This window comes from Alosa alosa, chromosome 24 (genome assembly GCF_017589495.1).
Source record: "Alosa alosa isolate M-15738 ecotype Scorff River chromosome 24, AALO_Geno_1.1, whole genome shotgun sequence".
Taxonomy (NCBI): Eukaryota; Metazoa; Chordata; class Actinopteri; order Clupeiformes; family Clupeidae; genus Alosa; species Alosa alosa.
In genome coordinates this window covers 13,315,132-13,339,167 of record NC_063212.1, presented here as the reverse complement: position 1 = coordinate 13,339,167, position 24,036 = coordinate 13,315,132, and the positions used below count along the sequence as shown (strand labels likewise).

General features: G+C 40.1%; 1 protein-coding gene across 1 annotated transcript in view; it reads right to left on the bottom strand.

Moving 5' to 3' along the window:
• The window catches only part of LOC125289068 (adhesion G-protein coupled receptor V1-like), a 56,116-nt gene that overhangs the window by 8,588 nt on the left and 23,492 nt on the right, over positions 1-24,036 (bottom strand). The window contains 47 exon segments of the mRNA XM_048235738.1: positions 429-613; positions 740-1,147; positions 1,534-1,773; positions 1,953-2,124; positions 2,318-2,435; positions 2,656-3,345; positions 3,348-3,505; positions 3,637-3,775; positions 4,012-4,183; positions 4,754-4,897; positions 5,925-6,413; positions 6,858-7,007; positions 7,222-7,461; positions 7,660-7,879; positions 8,196-8,394; positions 8,770-8,918; positions 9,101-9,336; positions 9,487-9,672; positions 10,197-10,335; positions 10,573-10,696; positions 10,783-10,903; positions 11,367-11,524; positions 11,960-12,146; positions 12,287-12,469; positions 13,009-13,185; positions 13,654-13,856; positions 14,239-14,494; positions 14,605-14,751; positions 15,322-15,526; positions 17,028-17,250; positions 17,630-17,746; positions 17,865-17,870; positions 18,073-18,331; positions 18,869-18,949; positions 19,053-19,193; positions 19,385-19,461; positions 19,847-19,957; positions 20,295-20,484; positions 20,779-21,044; positions 21,182-21,323; positions 21,464-21,602; positions 21,712-21,790; positions 21,904-21,982; positions 22,522-22,679; positions 23,073-23,261; positions 23,419-23,518; positions 23,877-24,007. Of these exon segments, the coding sequence (XP_048091695.1) occupies positions 429-613; positions 740-1,147; positions 1,534-1,773; positions 1,953-2,124; positions 2,318-2,435; positions 2,656-3,345; positions 3,348-3,505; positions 3,637-3,775; positions 4,012-4,183; positions 4,754-4,897; positions 5,925-6,413; positions 6,858-7,007; positions 7,222-7,461; positions 7,660-7,879; positions 8,196-8,394; positions 8,770-8,918; positions 9,101-9,336; positions 9,487-9,672; positions 10,197-10,335; positions 10,573-10,696; positions 10,783-10,903; positions 11,367-11,524; positions 11,960-12,146; positions 12,287-12,469; positions 13,009-13,185; positions 13,654-13,856; positions 14,239-14,494; positions 14,605-14,751; positions 15,322-15,526; positions 17,028-17,250; positions 17,630-17,746; positions 17,865-17,870; positions 18,073-18,331; positions 18,869-18,949; positions 19,053-19,193; positions 19,385-19,461; positions 19,847-19,957; positions 20,295-20,484; positions 20,779-21,044; positions 21,182-21,323; positions 21,464-21,602; positions 21,712-21,790; positions 21,904-21,982; positions 22,522-22,679; positions 23,073-23,261; positions 23,419-23,518; positions 23,877-24,007 (8,683 nt within the window).

Below are 24,036 nucleotides of genomic sequence, written 5' to 3'. Positions count from 1 at the left end.
GGTTGAAAAAGTTTTAAATCATGTTTTCCTCAAATTAACCAGCAATCACCATTTCAAGGCTTAACTTTTTAAAGGAGTCAGTTTTCCTTAAAAGATTAACTTTGTGGGACATACATCAAAGGACATGCTGGGAAAGGAATTCTTTTGAATAAAAGTGAGGATATTTTGCAAAAAGAGTTTGTTGATTGTAAAACAAAACCAGTGTTTCCCATACATTGACTTATTTGTGGCCCCCCACAATATCAACATTGACCACCACACAATGATTTTCCAGGTTGTACTAAATTGTGCTTAAAGCTGGTTAGCATCATAACCACGCTGCGCTAATTTGTTAAAAACTGTTGCATTCAAGTTAATTCTGCAAACCTACCACCACAAATAGAATTCAATTCTGTGGGAAACACTGAAGAACGTCATAAAGAACTCACCTCTGGCCCTCTGAGCCACAGGCTACGTTTGTCACCAGGGAGAAGGCAAAGCGCTCAGCCACCTTGGCCAGTTGGCTCATGCCATGGGTGTCCCTGCGGCTTGGGTGGGCTAGAGAACACAGGAGTTCATAGGTCAAGCCCCGACTGCTGTCTTCGAGAGGAATCTGTTCAGCCTCAGACAAAATCTGTAGGTGGGGGTGAGGTAAAGAGGTGGACATCATTCATTTGATTTTGAACATTATAATATTAGAAATCTAAATTAATATTACATTTTCCCCTTCCATCAGCTTTTTTAAAAACTTTTTTTTTACCTTGTCCAGTGCAGCCATTACTGCAGTTAGCTGCTCAAGGCTGATTTCACCAGCGGTCACCCTGTCATTGAGGCTCTGCAGGGTATCATCTATGAGATTCTGACTGAGTGGTTGAGTAAGAGGGTCCAGCAGTGCCCATATTGCCTGAGTCTCCTCATCTGACACTATTGTCACGTTGGACACCCCATACCGTGGGTGAACTCTGGCACCTGACCCCTCTGACAAAATCACCCTGAAGCGCTTCGGGGTGGGGTGGGAGGAGGCCTGGCTAGGGGTCAGTGTCAGCTGAAAGCTGGCAGTTTTCTGGCCCACCGTAAAGGTTAGTGTCCCCTCTGTCGAAATAAAATCCTGCCCTGCCACTGCAGCCCAGATGAGTGTGGGTCCCACTACTTCTGCGTTCTGCAGCGTCTTTTTGGTGTAGGTATGGTTTAGTAAGATAAAACACAAAGATGGTTAGAATCTTTTTTTTCCTTTTTTCTCTTTATTGCAAAATATGAGGAAAACGATTTTAGTGTGTTGATATAGATTATTTACATTACATTACATTACATTACATTTGGCTGACGCTTTTTTAACCAAAGCGACTAACAACATGGATTTAGCAATAAAGCAATAAATGAGATAAAAGTACAGAATTTAGCAATAAATGAGATAAAAGTACAGAAACAACTATGAGATTACATATGTGACCTACATATGTAATCTAATATACAAATGTGTTACATACAGTATATGTACAAATTTGTATCTTTATCCACACATGGGTATTGTGTGGTCATCTCTATATCTCTCACCTCCGTATGGTAGTGAACTGTAACGGAGTCTGCAGCAGTGTCTCTTTGGACCTGAAGACTCAGTTGTACGGACTTGAGGTGAGCAACTGGCAGCCGAGAGCCCAGAGGAAAATACACAAGCCCCTGTGGGTCATCACTCCTCAACATGGTGATGTTGGCAAAGCGGGCACTCTGGTTGATGGCTGCCCCCTCCCCCACCTCATATATCTCCACAAGGAACCAAGTTTGTTCTTCTGGGTCCTGTAATAGGATGTTGCATTTCATGACATGGTGTCATTCAGTTTTATCTAAAGCATAACAAAGTTTATGAAGTTATAATGCAAGAGACTGTGAGTTCAGTTTGCAAAGAGCAAGAGATTTACCATGCTGCTTAAAGCCTCAACAGTCAATACACACATACAGCACACACACAAACAAACCTCATCTGCCCTAACTTCCAGAGTTATAGAACAAAGGACCTCTCCTTGTTTGCAGAGAGCTCTGCCTGAGGTCTGCAACAATTCGCTGGTCAGATTGACCCCATGGCTGACAAGGGACAAGCCGCTTATGCTTAATGTCACCCGCCAGGATACCAACACATCCTCAAAGGCCCTGCAATCACAAATAAATCCAAGATTACTGAATTACTTTCTATAAATGAATTCATTTGAGTTCAAATTTGACTTTTTATTTGGGATGGTACTGAATGAAATATTTAAACAGGCCCAGTTCTACTTTACAGATGTTCACACTGTTGTTTGGATTTGAATGTTTTGTGTTTAGATGTCTGTGACTTTGGCAGTACCGGTTTTCCTGCCTCTGGAGCAGAAGCACGGCAGTTCTATTCTCTGAGTCCTCATCTAGTACACGTCCAAACTGAGAACTTAGCATAAATCCCAGAATGCCATTATGAATATCACTCCCTGCAGAAAAGAACCAAAACAAAAGAGAAGATGTAACATGCTGTAAAAAAAACACTTTGATATATCATTTTAGTGCACATCACATCATTTAGTGCATTTCTAAACTCTTTGGCTATGTATTTCACTGTGGAGGTGAAACATGATGGGTAATATAGTACTCATAATATTATATCATATTAACATATTATGCCATTCGCTCATGCTAATTTAAAGAGCTTACCCAGAATGATGATTTTGGAGAACGAAGTCAGGCCAGTCTGGTGGACCCCACTCACCAGTTCAGCACCTCCATCTGGCTCACTGAGGTAGATGAAAAAAACCTCCTGACCCTCTGGCTCTGCGTCATCGAGAATCCGAATACTTACTTCAGCCTCACTCTGCCCCTCGACCAGGGACACCAGGACCGTTTCCAGCTCAAAATCCTGTCCCTCCTGAGCCAAGGTGTGATTCTGCTCAGTGGTGAAAAAGGATTGGGCGACAGCACTACCTACAGCATAGGCCCTAACCTTTACACTTATCGCTCCTTTCAATCCTTCTCTTCTCTGCACCATCAGGATGACCTGCTGCTCCTCGCCCTGACTGCCTGTCCAGTCCTCTGTCACACGCAGCAGTGGCGGGTCAATACTGAGCACTCCAGCAGTTTCACCCACCGCATCATTGTCCAAAATGGTGATGTTTACTCTAGCATTCTGTTGGTCCACCCTGGGGCCTGTATCCACCAAAAACAGCGGGGTTGTTTCGTCCAGTTCTATTGCTTCTGTCAGGTGGACGTAAAATGTCTCACTGGGCTCTGTCAGTAAATCATCAATTACGGAGATGTTTATCATGGCGGATGACTGCTGTGCATGGAACAGCAGTCGGCCCATGGAGATGGGGACAAAGTCTTGCTCTGCTTGAGCAGTGCCCGCATTGTTTCAAAGGAGACCTGAGACTGCTTACTGCGAAAGCCGAAAAGTCGCTGTACGTACAGAGTGATAGTTTGCACGTCCTCAGTGGTTACAAGGTTGTGCGAGCCTGGGGCAAACTGGAATATACCCATGGGTTCAATTTCAGCCAAAGTGAATCCATGCCTATGAGAAAAGTCATAAACTTCCTCATTGACATATGAAAAATGCTAACAATATGTATATTTATTTCTGCTTTAACGAAACACTTTTATCAAAGAAAATCATGAGGACACTGAAGGTCAGTTACACTGTACCTGAGTGTGGCTCCCCCTGGTGCATCAGAGGAGGCACCAGTTAAATGCACAGCATATGCAAGCGAATCTAATGACGTGCTGTCTACCACAGTGACAGAGAATACCTTATTCTTCTCTCCATGTTCCAGCAAGAGACTTCCTAAACATTGGATAAAAGGCAAAGTTAATTAAATGGTAAAGAGAATGGGCCCCAGCACCAAGCATGGAGGGCAGATGGTGAGATCCTTTTTTGTGTCATACAAAAATTACATAATTATGTACATTCTACATGTACATATTTATGTACATATTACATAATACATAATTATTTGTAAAGTCAAAAAAAAAAAAAAAACAATATTAAGATAGAGCTCAATACATGACTTGGCTACAAACCTGAACTTGGTTTAATAAGACCTTGTTGGAATCCAGGTGGGCTTTGCCCAGGGGGATACCCAGCGCTCCACTCCAGCTTTACTTTCCCATAGAGCCCTTGCCTAGCAATAAGAACTTCACAAAGACCAGTCTCAGTGTTGGGGACCTTGAGAGCCAGTGACTGGAACCCAACCTGTACATATTCAAAGAAGTTGAAAATGTACATATGTCTTGGCAAAATACGCTCAAACCTGGTTTTGCACAATTCAATATATCTCTGTTTGGTTAGTTCACCTTCTTTACTTTGGTGATGCAAAATTCCAGTATAATTATAGCTTTTGTTATATAATTAATTAATTACATTCTAAGAGGGTCACAACATCACATACACTTTTGTAAAATGTATTGCCAGTTCCTTTCTTATGCAACTTATTTGCAAGCTTCTGTTACTTCTTGTTGATGGCCACCAGAAAACTTTTTCATTGTTTACCATAAACCATTTTGTTACCTTTGTGGAGGAATGTTTCCAGTCATAACATAGGCATATACTTTTATGCTAATTTTGAAATCAGAGCATGTATTAAAATAAGGGTCTATTAATGAACAAAACTCTTGCTGCTCTTCAAAGACATAGGCCAGTCATACAGTTCATACCCGTTTCAGTTCTATCATTACTAGTACCTGACAGGTAGCTTTGCTTTTTCTTTTCTTTTCTGTAGTTAAAACATTTTTCACAGGTTGAGGTTCTGTTGGCAACACAAACCTTAGCATTAGCTGCTTTCTCTGGAACTGTTACAGTGGCCATGTTTGACTCCAGTAAGATACGGGGTGGAGAGGTAAGCAAAGGTCCAATCAGATGAATGTCTGTTAGCTCAATGGTAAGGTTTGATCCAAAACCAAGGAACACCTGTGGTAGAGTAGAATTGGTTATGAGTAGGAATGATGTTTACAGTCTATAAAAATCAAGTCAGTCTGAAACTACATAAAAACAGAATGCAATTATTTACAAATTATGTAAACCCTATAGTTAATTTAAAAAGTGTAAAGATAAAGTGTCAATTTTGAATTTGATGCCAGGAACATTTTGGGACAGGTGCATGCTTACCACTGTGCTGCATCATCTACTGTACTGGTATTCTTTTTCATGTTTGGGAACTGAGGAGACTAGTTACTGGATTTTTGAGAGTCCTTGCCTGATGAACCAAATGTGACAGGTCTGGACTGCAGACAGGCCATTTTATCACCTGGGCCCTTCTGCTATATATGGTCATGCCATTGCAAGACATACAGAATGCAGTTTGGCTTTGTCTTGCTGACAGTCAAGGCCTTCCCTGAAAAATAAATCTGGATGGCATCGTATGTTGCTCCAAAATCTGGTGTCTTTTCAGATGTGGAAGCTGCCCATCCCACAGGGAATAATGCACCCCTTTCCACCATGGATGCTAGATTATTAATTGTACTAACGATTAAATCCCTCTCCCCTTTAGCCCATAAGATGTAGAGTCCATGATTTCTGAAAATAACTTTTTAGAGCTCTGATTTCTGAGCTCCATTGATGATGGCTTGTTATAGGATCAGTCCCATGTTAAACTCAGAGTGAGCAAACCTAAACAAAACTGTGTTGATTGAACTAACCCAGATGAGCTGTACAGAAATCATTGAGTTTCCCATCTCAGGATAAATTTACAGAGCATTTTAGTATTACACAACTTTCCCAAAATTGTGTTGCCCTCGTCCAACTTTTTGTAACTGTGTTGCTGGCATCAAAATGTGCTTAATAAAATAATACATTTCTCAGTCTATGTTCTACTTTCAATAAAATATGGGTTTACGTGATTTGCAAATACCGGTAATCACATTCTGTATTTACTTACAATTTACACAGCGTCCAAACTTTTTTTTTCAATTGGAGTTGAGTCAAAAGAGACACAAACCTGGACGTTAATGGGCACCGTAGTACTCGTAGAGTCTTGTCCATCCATTACCACAACGCTTCCCTTCACCTTTCCTCCATCCTCTGCAACAGTTTGCCCTACAACAGCATATCTTACCTCGTATTCCACACTAACATTTCCAAAAGTACCTCCATGCCTTGTCACATTCAGGACAATGTGCCTGTTATGTCCATCTGTCTGGTTCCTCACTACAATCTGCTGATGCTCCGAATAGATGGCAAACACTCCATAGGGTTCATCGTTGGCATTTACTCTGAGGTGGACGACACTACGGTTGGTGTCCAGTTCAGCTCCACCCTCCACAGCGGTGAGCTGGACGGTGTACAGTTCCTCCAGCTCGGGGACGTCATCAGGCAGCAGGATCAGCAGCACCGCTGCCACACGTTGGCCAGCCAGCATCGAGACACTACCACTCAAAGTGGAGAAGTCGGTGCTCGCATCAAAGTTACTGACAATTTTCCAGAATACCTTCGACAGATAAAAGGAATACACTGAGACACCATAATGTTTCATTTTGATCCAGTAACATCTCAGGATAGAGTGCTTCTTTCAAGAGTTGGTTAGGTTGCCAAAACCATCTAACAGTACTTTTGGATATTAACACTAGGGGCCCTCTTCACACTATTTCCGAAGTGTAATGCTATTTTGAGCTTATGAGTCGTTTAAAAATAGTGATTTGTTTGGATGTAGCACCATGCCCCTTGCATGATATGGGCTATACTATAGGCCATTTTATTATTAATGCAAAAAAACAGCTCAAAGAATTCCTTATATTTTTGCTCCCAAACAAAGTTTGAACTCATTATCATCCAGAAATAGACCTTGTTTTGGTTTGTTTTAACTCCGGATTACTCCTTTAGATGTCCTTGTAGGGAGAAATCGTGGGCATATAACACTTGTTTGTTTCCTTACCGTGACATTGCCCATAACGCCCTCTCTGCGGGTGAGGCCCAGGGAGATGGTGAGTGGTCCCTCACTGTCTGTGGGTTCATTATACACCTGCTCCGAGAGATCCAGCTCCGAAAACTGCACTATGCCGTTGGGATCACCAAATTTTTTAATCTGTGTCATTAAGACACACACACACACACACACACACACACACACACACACACACACACACACAAGCACAAACACACACACACACACACACACACACACGACATGTAATGGTTAATAAAGTAAGAAGAGTTTGTCAGAACCTTGATAAAATGTAGTGAATGCCAAATGCCACTGCAAAAACAAATTAAATTGCATTGAATCTGTTTTGACATACCACAATTCTGACGCTGTTAGCTTTCGAATCAATGTCCATGTCCCCTTCAAGTAGGCGAAGTACAACCACAAACGTTTCCTCCACCTCAACTTCCCCATGAGGCAAAACTTGCAATGAAATAAACCGAAGCTCTCCATCTCCGTCTCCAAAATAAAATACTCCATTTACTGGTTCACCAAAGTCTGAATTATTAGATGGTAACACCTCCTGAGAATTGGGGCCAAGGATTTCCCAGGCAACCTGAAAAGTGAGTGCATACATTCATAGGCAGTAACGTGTGTTTAAGGACACTTCAGGATTTATCAATCTGGGCCCTACTTTTGGGGACATGGGACAAAAGTGCTAAGTTCTAAGAATGTTTCATGGATGTAGTACATAAGACTTGTTGATGAGTGTATCAGAAACGGGCGTTACAACAGAGGAGGCAGGGGTACTTACTGTAGCGTTTCCAACCAAACCCCCAACTCTCTCCAGAGACAAGGTAATCCTTTTGGTGGTGTCAGGGTTGGTCATGACAATTTTACTGTCATTCAGGAAGTGCACCTTACCACTGGGGGAATCACTTTTGCCAATGGTAATCTGGGCAATAAAGTAACTACCCAAGATAGCACCTCCTGTAGCACCAGAGAGGTGGATTTCAAAAACTTCACTGTCCTCCCTGCAGATGCAGAACATGCCAAACATTACAAGGGATGCCAATAATTGTTAAAAACATATTTATTTCTTTATGAAGCATACTATTTGTACAAATCTGCTTCCCTTTAAAATGTATTGATATAAATTTGTTTCCCTTCACAGTCAAAATGTAGTCAAAATATAATCAAAATTCCAAAGAAACAACTTGTCACGATAGGGAATTCAATCATGCAGTGGTATTGGCACCTCTAATGAATGTGCCAATTACAATGATTTTTATTTCTCAAAGCTTGAGTTTTTCCTCATCTGAAGGCCTATACTGAAGACATAGAACATACCGATCCAAGTCATCCACAATGGAAACGTTGACATGACTTAGGGCCTGGCCGTGGATGAAGGTGAGTGAGTCATGCGAGATAATGTAGTCTACGTCAGGCATTGCGGTCAGACCGTAGGATATTAAGTTCACTTTAACCAGACCATATGAGCCCACTCTCCTCAGGACAGGAATGGTCACAACACCCACGTCCTCTTCAACTGTTAAAGAGACAAGAGACACAATGTGTTGAATGGAAATAAAATAAACAGGTCAGAGGTCAGAGAGCATCACCTAGGTTACTACACTGTCTGGAAGGTAGAGGAAGGGAGGTGGTGGGGAGGACCAAACTCATGTTGCTCTTAGCCCAAATACTTTGCAACAGGATAGGAGATTACTAGCCTCCACTGCACCACACTGATATTATAATCAGTAAAAATAGTTCTAGGAAAGGTGCTATCTGGCATATATTTTATTTGTTTAAAACATCCAAAACAATCTTACTACATGGGTCCTCACTTTATTGGCTAAGCAGATAAATCAAACAATCACATTATTATATGATGATAAGTGTGTATGATTATCAAAAAACGAACCTGTGAGGTTCACATAAGCAGAGTCAAATTCAATGACACCCTCTGCATTGTCGTTTTTCAGAATGACAACCATTATAGAGGAGACATTTCCTATGGCTGGGGGTTGATCAGTCTGGAGGCCATTTTCTCTCACTGTGAAGTCCAGGTTACTGCAGTCAAATGAGACACAACATAAGCCACTATACAGATGAGGCAACATTTTACCCACTAAAAAACACTATAATAATACAGTAAATTGCATTCTCCATAGGAGCATTACAGCATACATTCAGTACAGTAAGGCTAAAAGAAAAAGTAAAATGCACATCTTAACAAGAATGCCTCAAATTACCTCCCATTAACCACTGCCACCTCAGTGATGTTGATGTAGAAATCCTCAGGACCTTCTGGAATCTCATCATCTAAAATCTCCATGATTAGATCTCGTGATGTCTCACCTGGCCCAAACAGCAGCTGCCCAGACAGTGGAGCGAAGTCCTGACCACCGTCAGCAGTGCCATTGAAGGTGAGGAAATTCAACATCACACTCCCTAAAGAGCCCGCAGAGCGTACCACAGTCACATTCACCTGAAAAAAAATGACCTATTTTAATGATCTAAATGCATGGTCAGAAGCATGTGGCGCAAGTGCCTTTAGTGTGTCCTCAAATCAACTATTTTAACTGCAGAAAATATGAATGCTCACAATTGAGCTGAATTAATCTTCAAATCATCCCACCTTATTGTTGTTTTCAGTTACGTGTAGGGAGCTCTGGGAGAAGAAGAAGACCCCATAAGGCAGGTCACTGGCTGCCATGGTGATGTTGGCCACTCGCTCATCAGGGCTGACCACTGACCCTGGGCTAAGAGCACTGACTATGAGCTGGTAGGAGCGTCGCATCTCAGGAATGTCATCATCAAGTACCTGCAGAGGTGGAGGTAATACATTGATTCATGAACACTCCATTCTGTCCTGTAGAGGTGGAGATAATACATTCATTCATGAACACTTCATCCTGTCCTGTAGAGGTGAAGGTAATACATTCATTCATGAACACTTCATCCTGTCCTGTCTCCCACAGACACCCATCGTCACACTCAGCAAGTGTTCTCTAGATGTCACACACACACACACACACACACACACACACACACACACACACACACACACACACACAACATATTTTGCCATCCTTGTGAAGTATGGAACAAAACATGCTTTCCATCAGACTGTCATCTTTATATGGAGCCCCTAAAGGGACATGTGCAAAATAATGTCTGTTTTCTGGTGCACATATGGTGCATATCTGGTGCGCAAGTTTTTGGTGTTCGCGCGCAAATATTTCTGGTGAGTACGATAAAGTTTCTAATGCACATGCGAAAGTTTGAGAACCCTTTAGGGGCTCCATATGTTTGAGATCTACTGAAACATGTTTTTCTCAGTCCCACCTTCAGCAGGATGGTTGCAGCGGACTGCTGGTCTCTCATTGACACTATCCCAGAGGTGTGCTCAAACTCAGACGCCACAGTTGGAGTGATGTTCCAGAAGAGCTCGATATCCCCATATACCCCTGGGCCTCTCACCAGACTACCACGGGGAATATAATTACATACACTACAAACTAGTTACATAATCAAATACACTCTATCAGCTACTGGTTCAGCCCTTGGCAAAAAAAGATTATAAAATACTTTTTGCAAGCTAGACAAAATGAAGACAAAACTTTCAAGATAATCATTGAACCAGATCAAATGACACTATGGGCCACATGTTTTAATATGTGTGTACAAATTGACAAGCCACTTGATGTAAAGCCCATGTTACCTTATCACAGCTGTGCCATTGTACGTTCCTTCTGGTTCTCCAATAAGTACATTCTTCGAGGATTCTAATATGCCAACAATTCCTAAGGCCCCAATCTCTGCTTGAATTACAACTGTGGCCACACCTGGGACAACATGCGCAGCAAGTGTTAATTTGTGAATGCAGAGATGCTTTCTGCAAATGAAAAAAAAAAAGACTTAAGAGACTGACCAGTTGTTGGATCAATCATGACTTCATCAGTGATGGCCAGAAGTTGAACAGAGAATCTCTCCTCCCCCTCAAGAATAGTATCAGCCACAGCATGAAGTGTCAGAGTCTTTCTTGACTCAATCTATCGAAGACATCATTATTCAATTATAATGAACTATTTGACAACATTTATATTAAACATGTTCAGCTACATTTAACAAGGGTGTATTTCTCTAAAAAATTAAGTCGTTTGTGAGGGGTTATTTTAAAGTCCCTGTAAACCAAAATCAGAGATTCGTTTGGAAACATCTCGTATGGGTTAGAGAACTAATTATGAGACGACTGCAAACTGTTTAACTGTGCAGTACTGAATTGTGGCGTCATTGTATAAAGCCCACTCCGTGCTGGATAAGCAGTTGTGATTGGTTCCTGAGTTCATATTGCTATCCTGACATCTTAACATTGAGGGGGGTTTTTGGTACAATGGTAAACAAAAAAAAAACTGCATTGCCTATTTTAACGAAATGGGATTTCAATAGCAATATTAATTCTAATATCAAGATATATACAGCTCTTTGAGACTAGTATCCAACATTCTCATAGACCTGATTGAATGTGATCGTGCCATTATGAGGAGTCAAGTCTTCCCATCCTTCCTCTTCCAGAAACCATGCAAGATGAACAGTCCCTTCACCCGAAGGACTGCGCATCACAGTTAGTGTAGCCACAGCTGCCGGGTCATCAATAAACTGTGGCTCAGAGACTATAACCTAAGAAGAAAATATCAAATAATGACATTTGAACATGAAAATTCGGTTCAAGAATATATGCGCATCCATCCACTGTGTTGTGCAAGTTAAAAATGGGCATTCTCCAAATTTAGAGAAGAGGTCTGATCAGCTGTGGGGTCAAAGCCTAAGGTCGTCAGGGCAACGTTTGCGAAAACACGCAGGTAGAAACGCAATACATGCAAATATATGCAAATAAACCGTGCCATGAATTTTAATCGTGTTGCACCTTATGCAAATCAAGAGTTAATCCACCTCTAGCGAATCAAATTTCAATGTACATTAGAAGATTGAATGCGCATTTAAAGTGTTTCTAGTCAGGATATCTTATTTAAATAGTTAACATGTATATTAACAAGTTGGATGGAAACCCACTTAATGATGATGTGATGAATTTCTGAAAAATGGACCATTTACCATGAGTGCCTCAAAACCAAAGCTCCCAAGAAGTGAATCACTGGGAGCAATGCTGACTGCTACTGATGACTCCTCCCCTAGTCTGGCTCCACCAATCACATGGCTCAAAACGACTTCAAACGTCTCCATAGATTCAACTACATCATCATCCATAATGGTTATTATGATAATGCCATCACCCTGGATACCCAAACATAGAGACACATAAATAATATAAAATGACAAAAACTATCAACTAAATTAAAATAAAAATGCTAATAGGTAAGGTAATTTCATTTAAAAAAAAAAAAAAAAAAAAAACCTAAGAGCTTCATTCCTACCTGATTATTATAAAACGTGATGTTCCCCGAAGCAGGACTAAAATCCTCAAAGTCAGCAGAGACAGGTACAACTTCCCAATAGGCGACTACTGTGCCAATCCTCCCTGCCCGCCGCACAACTGGGAGGTATAGGACATTTCCAGGTGGAGGGATTTCATAGGCCATCACACGCCCAGTGTCATCCTGGATGAGATTAAATTATATTACAGACTACTAGTGTTTTTAATACCAGATGTTGCTATATAAATGTGTTGATAACATGTAATCACATGGAATACTTATGATACAGGTAGGATACCTTAATGCATGTGTGTCTTCTGAAAAAAAACAATCTGGTGTTCGTACACAGTATTTGTATTCGTACACAGTATTTGTTTGGCTGTTTGAGTTCAAATATCAACTGTCTTTTTCCAGTATCACTACTACCAGAACACAACTCCCCTTTAAATAGCACAAACATGTTTCTTTCACTTGATTTATCTTTGTAATAATCTAGTAGTAATCGATAGATACATCTAACACATTTTCCTGTTTTCCTGTTGGTGTATGCAATATTGTGCAGTTGATTTAGTGAGCCTTTCACTAGTGTCACGCTGGCTAAGCTAATTCAAACATGACCACATATTTTGATATTATCCCGAAGTATGTGTTTTGTACAACTTTGTTTATGCATCTTATCACCTGCAGTTTTAGCTCTTGAACTAGAGGCCATACAAAATTACCTTTGTGACATTGAACTCCAAGACTCCTTGCGGGTCATCATTCTCTTGGATAGTTATCTCTGACACTTCTAGGCCCGGCCTATTAATGCTGGGCTGCCCAGCAGCCACAGTCCAGTCCACAAGTTCAACACTTGTGATGTTCACAAGCACAGTTTCGTTTAGCTCTGGAATTTCATCCTGTAATAAAAAAAATATTTGTAGATGAAAGTGAACAAACAACAAAATGAGTTGCACAAAATTTATATACAAAAAACGATTGTTTGCAATCTAGCATTTGATGTACTCTTTGCAAGCATACCAGTACATTGCATTGCATGGCAAGCATATGCACATCCCAGAACTATGGCAGCTACTGCTTGCTTTCTGTTATAAACATTACTCCAGTGGGATTTCACAGACTACCCACACAACAAACAGAAATACAACTCTCAGAAATACAAAACGACTGTCTAAACACAAAAGCAAAAGTTTCACTCCCAATATACATGCGGCAACTAAATAGGCTTAATGTCAGGGCCATATGTGCCATGAAGTCAGGACAGGTATGCTTTTAGCAATGAGCCACAGTAAAATCACTGAACCCCCACTTGTCAGAGCTTTCCCCACCATGTGTCCTAACCTAACATCGATTAGACAATAACTTACTGGTAGAATGGTGATCGTCACCCAAGCATTAGTGGCACCTTCTCTCATAATGATGGTGTCTTTCTTAGGCACATAATCCTCATTTTCACTGGCTTGATTAGTTGGGGGCTGAGTGAAGGCAGGAAAGGTGTTGTAGTGGACAAAAACATCACCCTTTGTGCCTTGGTCCCGTACAATACTCAGGGTTACATTTATGGGATTTTCTGGAACAATATTAGACAGAATACAGAATTAGACAAAATACAAAGTGCTAAAACACACTGCTATTATGAACAGAGATGCACTGATATATCGGCCCAATATCAGTATTTTACCAGTTAACTTTAGGCAGTAGACTTTTTTTTCTATAACTGGCAAGAAAAAGCTGCCTGAAAGCCAACATAACAGGCTTGTCTTGCAAATACCACCAACAGCACAGTGTTGTCAATAATAATGGTACCAAACTAGTTTGGTAACTGATGTAGTTTTTGCAGGGATTCTAACCATGTATTCTTCCAAGAATGTCATCATCTATTTAAAGATTGCAAAACATAGCACTTTTTTTTTGTTTAACAACAATCTAGGTTACTTTCCAAGTCTGTTTACCTTGAGGTTCTTGTATAAGTATGTGTGTGAAATCCAAATGCCAGCCAATCACCCCATAGGAGTAGACAACAGGTAGAATGTTGATCTCTGCTATAGAGCGTTGAAGATCTATATATGCGCCTCTGGACACATCGACTAAGCCCACAGTGGTGACATCTGTGAGAATGACAATAACTTTCTCTGCAGGTTCAGGGATGTTGTCAGCAAGCACGGTCAGAACAATGTCAGCCAGAGCTTGGTTCTCTAAAAAGGTCAACTGGGAAAGAAAGACAGATCAACAATATAGCGGTAATGTGAGAGAAAGAGACAAATTGCCTCTCACTTGATCCATATCACACACATGTTACCTAACTGGTGAGGACTTACCATGCCAGAGGTAGTGAAGATATCGTCCAGGCTTCCATTAATTCTCCAGTACACAATCAGGCTCCCAAATGTCCCTCTATTTCTCTCCAATTTCAGAACTAGGGGAGTATCTTTCTTCAGTTCTTCTACTTCTCTGAACAGAGAGTCCTGTCAGAAATAACCTTGTTACTGAACAAATCTATGCAAGGTCTTTTAGAGTAGACATGAATTCTTTATACAGTCTGTGGAGTTTGTACATTGTGAACATAATGCTGTTATCATTTAAAAATCAAGTCTTTTGACTAGTTATGAACATGATGAGAGTAGTATAGGTGTGGAGTGATATATACATGGGCAATATGGAGAGCAAAATGGTTTTAAGAACCACTTACTGCTCGACTCCTAAATTAAATCTTGTTACATTTTTTTTTGTTACATTTGGTAATACCACGGTAGTATTGTGGTCACTAGCAAGGCACTAACAAGGAAGAGGGCAAGCAATCCACCACTTCTTCTTTTTAATAGCTAACTAGTGTACAAAACATGCCCACAGGGACACTGCATTAAGCAACAATCGCCATGAAGTGTTTCAGCTCCTCCTGTTAATATCCAAATCGTTGTTCTTTGTTACCACCTGGATTGCAATAAAGTTGTTAATAACAAACTGGAAGAGTTTGCCCAATGTACTGATGATTTTCTAGTAAATAACAAAATATTGCCTTTGACATTTTCTACTACCTTTGTGAAACCAATGATACCATGGGCGTCATCATTGGAAGAGATGCTAAGAGACACTTGACCCCCAAATCCAATCTCCGCTCCTCCTTTTGGGTTCTTCAGCTTGATGTTGAAGCGTTCCATAGCTTCTGGGAGGTCATCATTAATTATATTTACAGCAATTTCCAGCTGCTGGACACCAGGGTGGAACTGCAGCTCTCCAAAACTTACATACACACAGAGTGTATAAAAGAGGAGACAGTCAGACCATAGAGTTTATGAGTTTCCAGTTTATATACATAATGTATCGACAACAACAACTACCACTAATACTACTATTATGACTATAATAATTTATAAATATTATAGATTTATGTATCACAAAGTGTACAACTGATTTTCTCCAAACACATTTTTTAAGATGATGACACAGTCAACATTTCTACTAATTTCTCTTGACTAGCTGAATCATATCCAATTATAAAACATTGTTTTAATTTTTTTGGACATTTTACGGAGACCGGGAGAGGTCACTTTAAGTGATATTTTTTCTGGTTGTGATAATTTGTGAGCACGTTTTCCTTTAATTGAGCCCTCGAATTAATAAAACGTGAGCACGTTTTCCTTTAATTGAGCCCTCGAATTAATAAAATGTGACCCCGTTGTAGGCCTAAATTGAGCTCTCGAAATATGCATTTCGTGCTCACATTTAGTAATTTCCGACATTTTCTCACCGCTCGCTGTGCTGTGGTGGCAACTTCGTGTTACCTATCAAGCTATTGGCATGGACTAGGCCCACTATCAGGCTGTCTGTAACATTACAGTTCATATTGGTATTGTGATGATAACTGTAGGCAGTTAATTAAACCTAAAGCCTTTTTAGTTTTCACCATTAGGTGGTCAAGATGGTTAGTGGACTTCTACTCTTTGTAGCAGGGTCACCTGCGGTGTCAACTGCCAGCTATGGAGACCCATAATGGGGAAATGTAACTACTAGGCTACATGCCTACTTGGGCTCTGTTGTAATGACCGGTTTCCACTACCTCCTGGATTGTTGACTAAAGCCTAAGTTTTTGTGCACACAATTTAATTTCTTCGAGCACACGTTTTAATTATTCGTGGGTGCGTTATTCGAGATCGAGATCTCGAATATACTATAACGTACTCATGTTTACATGTGTCAAGACAATATTGAGTGCACGTTTTACAAATTGTGGCCACGTTTAAGTAGATCGTGCACACAATGTTATAACCATGTTCACTAAATTGTGCCCTCGTTTTAGTAAATCATGCGCTCGTTTTAGTAAATAGTGCACTTACTATTTACTATGCCCTCGTTTTACTATGCTTAAAATGAGAGCTCAATTTAGTAAAATGAGCGCACACTATAGTAAAACGAGAGCACAATATAGCAAATTGTGCACATGATTTAGTAAACCGAATTAGTAAAACGAGTGTACGATTTAGTAAAACGAGTGCACAATATAGTAAAACGAGAGCACAATTTAGTAAAACGAGTGCACAATGTAGTAAAACGAGCGCACATTCTCTCAACATGCAAAACATTTTGCGATGACACCTCTAGAGCTCCATAACATTTCGTGGTGATGTGTCCAAAATATTCTTTCAACAAACAGACTACTTTAATGAATAGATTAATATAAAAATAAAATCTGTATAAAACATGATGAATATAGAGATGATACCTCTATGAAAAACAAAATTACCTGGGTATGAAGTCTGAATGGTTGGACACATATATCAGGTCATAGATAATGGAGTATGATTGGCTGGTGGCGATGACAAGGCTCTTGGTGGTATTAAGAGAGGGGACAGAGAAGAAAAAGAACTGCTCTGCTGGCGAGGTGCTGAGTGTTGTGACGAACTGTGCTAGATCAGTTCTCCAGGAGTATAGTTGAGAGCCAGAGGCGGCAGCCAGAGCCAAGTAAGCTGTACACAACAAATCAAGAGCCTGGAAGATCACAGACATTACAGCATGGCACAGAGGATACAGCACTGAGATGCGTCTGTTTGTGGCAGAAGTCTGGTTACTCTTGCCTCTGAAGGCCAACGCCCACTGGCAGTGACATCCACATCTATGGATTTGACGCTCAAGAGATAGGACTATTTTCTAAACTTTGGCGTTGACGTGTGTCAGACACCGCAAGTGGGCATCTGTTTACATGGGGTGCATTTTATGAGGTGTTTAAAAGCACTCTATAATCTTTAATAGAATAGCCATTGTGTCAATGTGAGCATTAACAGGAACCATTACCAATGATGTTGACCATTTCAATTTAAGAATTGAAGAAAGAATTCCAGTACTTACCACTCCCAGATGGGGTTGTAAATGCTTGCATGGAGACCAGGTCAGAAAGAGATATTGTCTGAGTGTGCTGGAAGAAGTCATGCCTAGATCCCCACACATGTACCTCACACATAGGAGCTGGGTCTAATAACGTCAAGAGAATAATATTAAGCCCAGCTACAACTTCCTTTCCACCCCCCACACACACACACACACACACACACACACACACACACACACACACACACACACACACAAAGTCCTCCCACATAACAAATCTATATGTTTCAGATATTTCAGATTATAATGTTCTTATATATTAATATATTTCAGTCTTTTAGCAAAAGAGAGCAACTCTACACAATCTGCATGGTGCATTGCACACCTGGCTTGTACTTGATCACAAAATCGTACATTTCAGTGAGGCAATGGGAATGCAACCTGGTAGAAACGTATGAGTTTACCATCAGTGCTTAGCAGGAGAATAGTATCTCCCCCTACAGACAAGACTTCCACTTGCTTTGCTGTAATGACAACACTTAGAGGTCTTGGGTCCTGGAAGTGTCCTTCAACCCATATGAAAAGGAAGCAGCTAGAAGATGCTGTGCTGGAGCATGCAATGAGATACAAAGTGGTATGGCGGAGGAAGACTGACAGGCCAGACACATCAGGTAGTTCCAGCAGATGGTGGAGGGAAAAAGAACCTGCAGTCTGCATGAATACCTGAGGAGGGAAGGTTATAATAGTGAATATCATTCATGAAACATACTATATATAAAAAACCTCAAACAAAGATAAATACTAACCAAGCAATATGATTAAGCTGTATTAGAGCTACAGTGGGACAGATATATTCTCAGTGAGAGTTTAATATTTTGCAAAGATAGCATATCCCAGCATTCTGTTGAGCCTTGGGTTTGTAATATCACCATGGGCCTTAGCCTACATATTTAACTAATAATACTTGCTGCTGTTACAGTTTAACAAACTTTACAGTCAAACAATACGGTCAAAAAACGTATTACTTAAAATAACTAATTCATAGCTGTGCAAATTTCTACATGTTAGAATAGGAGATTGGACTAAACCATGGTATAATTTTCTGACAAATAATCATTCTTCTGCCAACCATTTTTTTACATCAGCCACAACATTGCAAAATTACCGGTAAGCAAGATGGAAATGGTTTGCTTGTGTGCAGCAATAATGATTCATTTGTCTGCTTCAGAAAGTAATGGTCAGCATTCATTTTGAACAAACCTGATTTGACACCATCAAATATGCCTGCAAGTTCCATGAAAAATATTCCATTTCAAGAGACCCACCAGCAAATGTTTGCTCCTGGAAAGAAGGGTAAATTATCCAATATGAAGATCTAAAATAAATTTACCAGAACAAAGTTTTATCTACAAACATAATGAATAAATGTTATTTCAATAGTTACCAGAATTAAGTTGAAATCAGATTGCAGTCTGAAGATGTTTATACTGGGAGAGTGAGTGTCATTTCCATGGGAAACAGCCACATATGATGTACCATTTACAGTGAATCCCACACATTTACTTGGACCCTGTATTATGACAGACTATGGAGAGAGAAGAATGGTTAATAGATTAGGCTATAAATGGGTGCTGACATCCTGTCCTTGTCAGAGATTAAAATATAACAGCTAAACCTGTGTTTTGACATATTCTGACAGTTTCACACTTGGATCCAGCTGATGCAAAAACTCAAAGGAACATTACTAACATAAAAAAGCTGACTTCTGCATATTACCTCTACTGGCACAAGGACGCCCACCCAGCGATACAGAGTTGCCTGGGTCTGGCTTGTATGTAGAGCCAAAACATCATCTCCATGGGAAAATAAACACCAGTCTGAGGTCTCATGTCCAACCAGTTGATATTCAGCCAAGTGAGCATGTGAACCCACTGTGAATATGTATGGCAATATTATTATTAAGTAATAATAATATTAAAAAAACTACCATCAACCCATTATTGGTAATAAATAGTTAAAGTTTGGCTTTTAGAATCATATTCTCCCATGTTGGTCAGTAAAAAAGGTAAGAAAAATAGGTTTCAGCCTATGTAGGAAATTCATATTTCAAGGCATTTTTTCCCTTTAGGATGTAAAGATGCCATATTTGCCAACATTAAGGAGGAAGAAATGTTTAATTTCACAAAGTGAAATGATGATAATAATTTCAGAGGTTTTAGAGAGCAATTATTTGCTTACACATGCCAACAGCAGAGTTGGGTGTTGTCTCCCATTCCACACTCATGATCGTGTCTACACTGCCGCTGCAGGAAACCGTTAGATACACCGTATCCCCCTCTTCTACTTCCACTGAATTCAGCCTACAAAACCCAAGCAAGATTGTGAAATTATTACAGCAGACATATACATCTTTTGTTGACAGAATTAGCACTGCTAGCTCAAAAGTGAAAAAAAAAACAACAAAAACACCAATTCTTTGTAAGTTCTATGAATAGCTTTTCTAATGTTTTGTCCAGGTTTTCATTTCTAAGGAATAGCAACAATACGGCTTGAACTTTAAGAGATATAGTTATACTTTGCTTAAGTTCACTGTTAAGAGAAGTGAGGGATATGCATATTTTGTGTGTACATGAAGGAAAACACACACACACACACACACACACACACACAAAAGCTTGTGAGAGACTGAAAATGACTTGCCCACTGTCAGATGTTGATATTCTAAAAAGGCTGAGGGGGGCTTTGTTCTCCAAAACTGTGATGGAGATCTGCACAGCTTTCCCGAGTCTTGCACCACCCGTTGGATTAAACAGCGTCACAATGAATGTCTCATTTGTCTCTGGTTCTTCATCTAGAACTGCCCAAATCTCTAGGACCTTGGACACAATTCATTTTCCATAAGTAAAAACAGCAGACCTTCACCACACCAACCAAAAGTAGCATATATCTTTTATTTCAGCCTTAAATGTCCCAACTCCTAGCAAGGGTCACACATGCATAGACATACTAACACATTCAAGGAAAAAAAAAAAAAATAGCTAAAAACATATTATGTACTGTATAATGACTTTCCAATCATTGTTTGCAGAGTGCAAAATGGAAAAAAATAAGTCCTATGATTTCTCTGTAAATTCAAGGAAAAAATACAAGATAGTCATCGTAAAACTCACCTGAAATCTGACTCCATCCTCCAGCACCACAATACCCTCTGAGGGCGTTAGATCATTGGTGTTAAGTGAACCATTGTTGTCAGTGACCGAAAACTGAACACTGACCGTGCCAAAGGTCCCTTCTGGTGGGTTTCTGAATACATAAAGCACAGCTACACTCTCGCTGATCCCAGCCTTAAACGTTGGCTCCTTCAGTAAAAAGTGTTCACTGTTGTTGAAGGATATTACTCCATGGCCGTCGTCACTAGTCAAGATGGTCACTGTCGCTACAGAGGCAGATCGGGGGAAAAAAACTACTGAAGCAGGTGGTATATTCTGTGTTATTCTATCTCCTTATTGAAAACACTGTACCATGTCAAACAGAAAAGCTGATCAAAACATTTTTCTATTTGTTATAAGGTACCTGAAACATTGGCACCCAGCTCCAAACCAGGAGAGGGGTTGGTTAGTATCACCAGGAACTGCTCATCCCCCTCTGGGAGAGAATCATCTAAAATTTCAATCTCAATGAACCTAAATCTCTCTCCATGGGCAAAGTGTAAGACCTATAAGAAGCGGAAATGAGGAAGAAGAAAATGGTGAAAGGCGTTTGAGATTCCTGCACCTGAAGTTAGAATGTTTACATTAGAATGTTCCAAATGTATACTACACACATGCACAAATCTCAGCATGTATTGTGTCTTACTGAGGGAGTGGTGTTGAAATCCTGTCCCAACTGGGCTTCTAGATTCTGGGTATAGTAGGATATAGAAACATTCCCATAGACTCCCACATCTCTATAGGCCACGAGTCTCAGCAGTCCCACTGTCTCATTCACTTCAAAACTAAATAAATTATAGTAAAATTACTGCAAAATCAGCTAGTGGACCACAGGCTTCAATTGGCAGTCTGTACTCTGTTGGTCTTTCCCCCTTTTTCCCCTATCAGTCCTACCTGATACTCTGCCAGTTCATAACACCTTGGATCCCATCATTAGCTTCAATGATGATTTCTGCCACAAGACCATGAATGTCTGGAGAGAAATGTAAGATCCATTTTATATTCTCAAAGATACTGAGGCCATATTGTGAACATCTTTTGCATGTCAAACTGTCCCAGTCACACTGTGATGATGAATACACATACCTAGATTGGTAAGTGAGGTTAGGAGCACAGCAGACGTTATCTTGAGTAGGAATACTTCCTGTAATTCAGGTATGTCATCCTGGACAGAGAAATTACCATAAACAAATATAAAGACATTTTAACATTATTTAACATCCATATCATTGAATTAATCTACAGTATCTCAAACAGTGGGCTTCAGCTGCTAGGCTTACATCACATTAGAGTGCTTTTAGTGATGATGCACTGAATCTGTTTCCACATAAATTAAGCTTAGTGTACAGATCTTACAGTACTACCTATGTACAAACCACAGCCCAACTTATTCATAAATGCAAGCCATTGTTGTTAACTGGGGGAGTTTTCCTCCTTTATCTTTGTTAATGTTTATGTCAACTTGGGTGACCAGAGCACAGGCGGCAGCCAGACTTTTTCAGTAAGTGACTGAATCACATCTCAAATATGGTGGTGGACAGTTTTATTAAAAAGAAAAACGTCTGTTTTATGTCTAGCTTGAAAACAAATGTTGCTGCCACTTCAGAGAATACTAAATTCCATTGGCGTTCTATGGAAATTACCTCATCTCCTCACCCTGAACCTTTCTGTTTTATTTTAAAATACATGATCTATACACCTTACATCTATAATTCTTATGGGAATGGATATTGATGTCTGGCTGTCTGGAAGTATGATGGAACCATCGAGTGGCTGGAAGTCCTCTCCAGGCTGAGCCAAACCCGTATCAGTTAGGTTTGTCAAGGAGCCACGCACAGTAGCATAGCTGATTTGCACCGCTCCTGGGGATAAACACACATCAAACATGGTCTTCAGAAAGAATTCAACCCCCATGACTTAAAAACGTACGTTAGGCTTTGTGACTGAAGTTCCATAGACTAATGTCAATTGCATCAATTAACGCTGCTGTGGGTCAGCCACCACCATATTATATATCATATCTTAATCTGGAATATTATGTACTGTTATGTCATCCATAAGTAATTCTTCTGTGTCCACATGGATCTACTGCTAACCAATGGCTAACATAAATGGGTTTTCACAAAATATCATCGGTTCTGATTAACTCAAGACATTTAGGTATTGGCCTCACAACACTGCATTGCTTGTTGTTTTTCAGATTCATAGTGCTTGCTATTTGCTTTTGAAGAATACTCATCTGTTCTAATGTTCACCTGAGGCCCCCGACACCCGTCTGACGACAACGTGCAGAGTAATGTCCTCCTCAGGCGAAGTCACCCGTCGAGAAGAGGGCAGAATGGTCAACACCGTGGCCTCAGGCTCAGGCGTATCATCAGCCTCCACACTCACTACTGCTTCTCTGCCCTCTGGGGACAGGATAGCCCTTCCGCTGGACACAACCCCTGGGGTAAATGAAAATATTTTGGGATGTGACGACGGCTGTATAACAATAGTAGTTTCAAAATTCAAAAGTTTTCACATGATCAGTGGCACAGAATATCTGTCTTAATCTGATCCAAAGTTTACATGGAGGTAAAGTCACCAGTGGTGACTAGGTACCTTTAGTCAAAATGTTGGAGAGAATCACTCTATAAACTTCCCTCTGTTCTTGAATTTTATCATCAAACAGTTGTAGAATAACTGTGTTGCTCAGCATGCCCTGAACAAACAAAAAGTGATATAAATAAATACAAACACACAGCTGAATCTCGATCAAATTAGTTTAAAATATGTCTGGTGAAGGATGTCAGTCTTTTTTCAATTCAAAGCCTTTTACAACTGTTTCATCAGAATCATCAATTGGTTGTGTCACAGCTGTAGACTTGAATACATATAGGATTTTATCTTGTAGGTAGACATATTATATTTAGAGGTTTACTGTAGATCATACAATACATTGCTCTCAGTCATCATTTCAAGTCACCAATATTGCTAAATATACTTGTCTGTTTAACATGACCATTGGCATAATTGCAGTAGACCTTTTACATTAGAAATAAACAGTGAAATGAGTTTACTTCAGGGAAGAAGAGTTGTCCTGAAGTTTCAGTGAAAGTTAGAGAGACATCGGCACCAAGGATTTTCCAGTTAACAGTAACATTTCCAATTCCAGGAGCTGTCCTGTCCACATGTAGAGTCAGCCTGTGACCTTGGACACAAAATAAAAAGTGATATTGA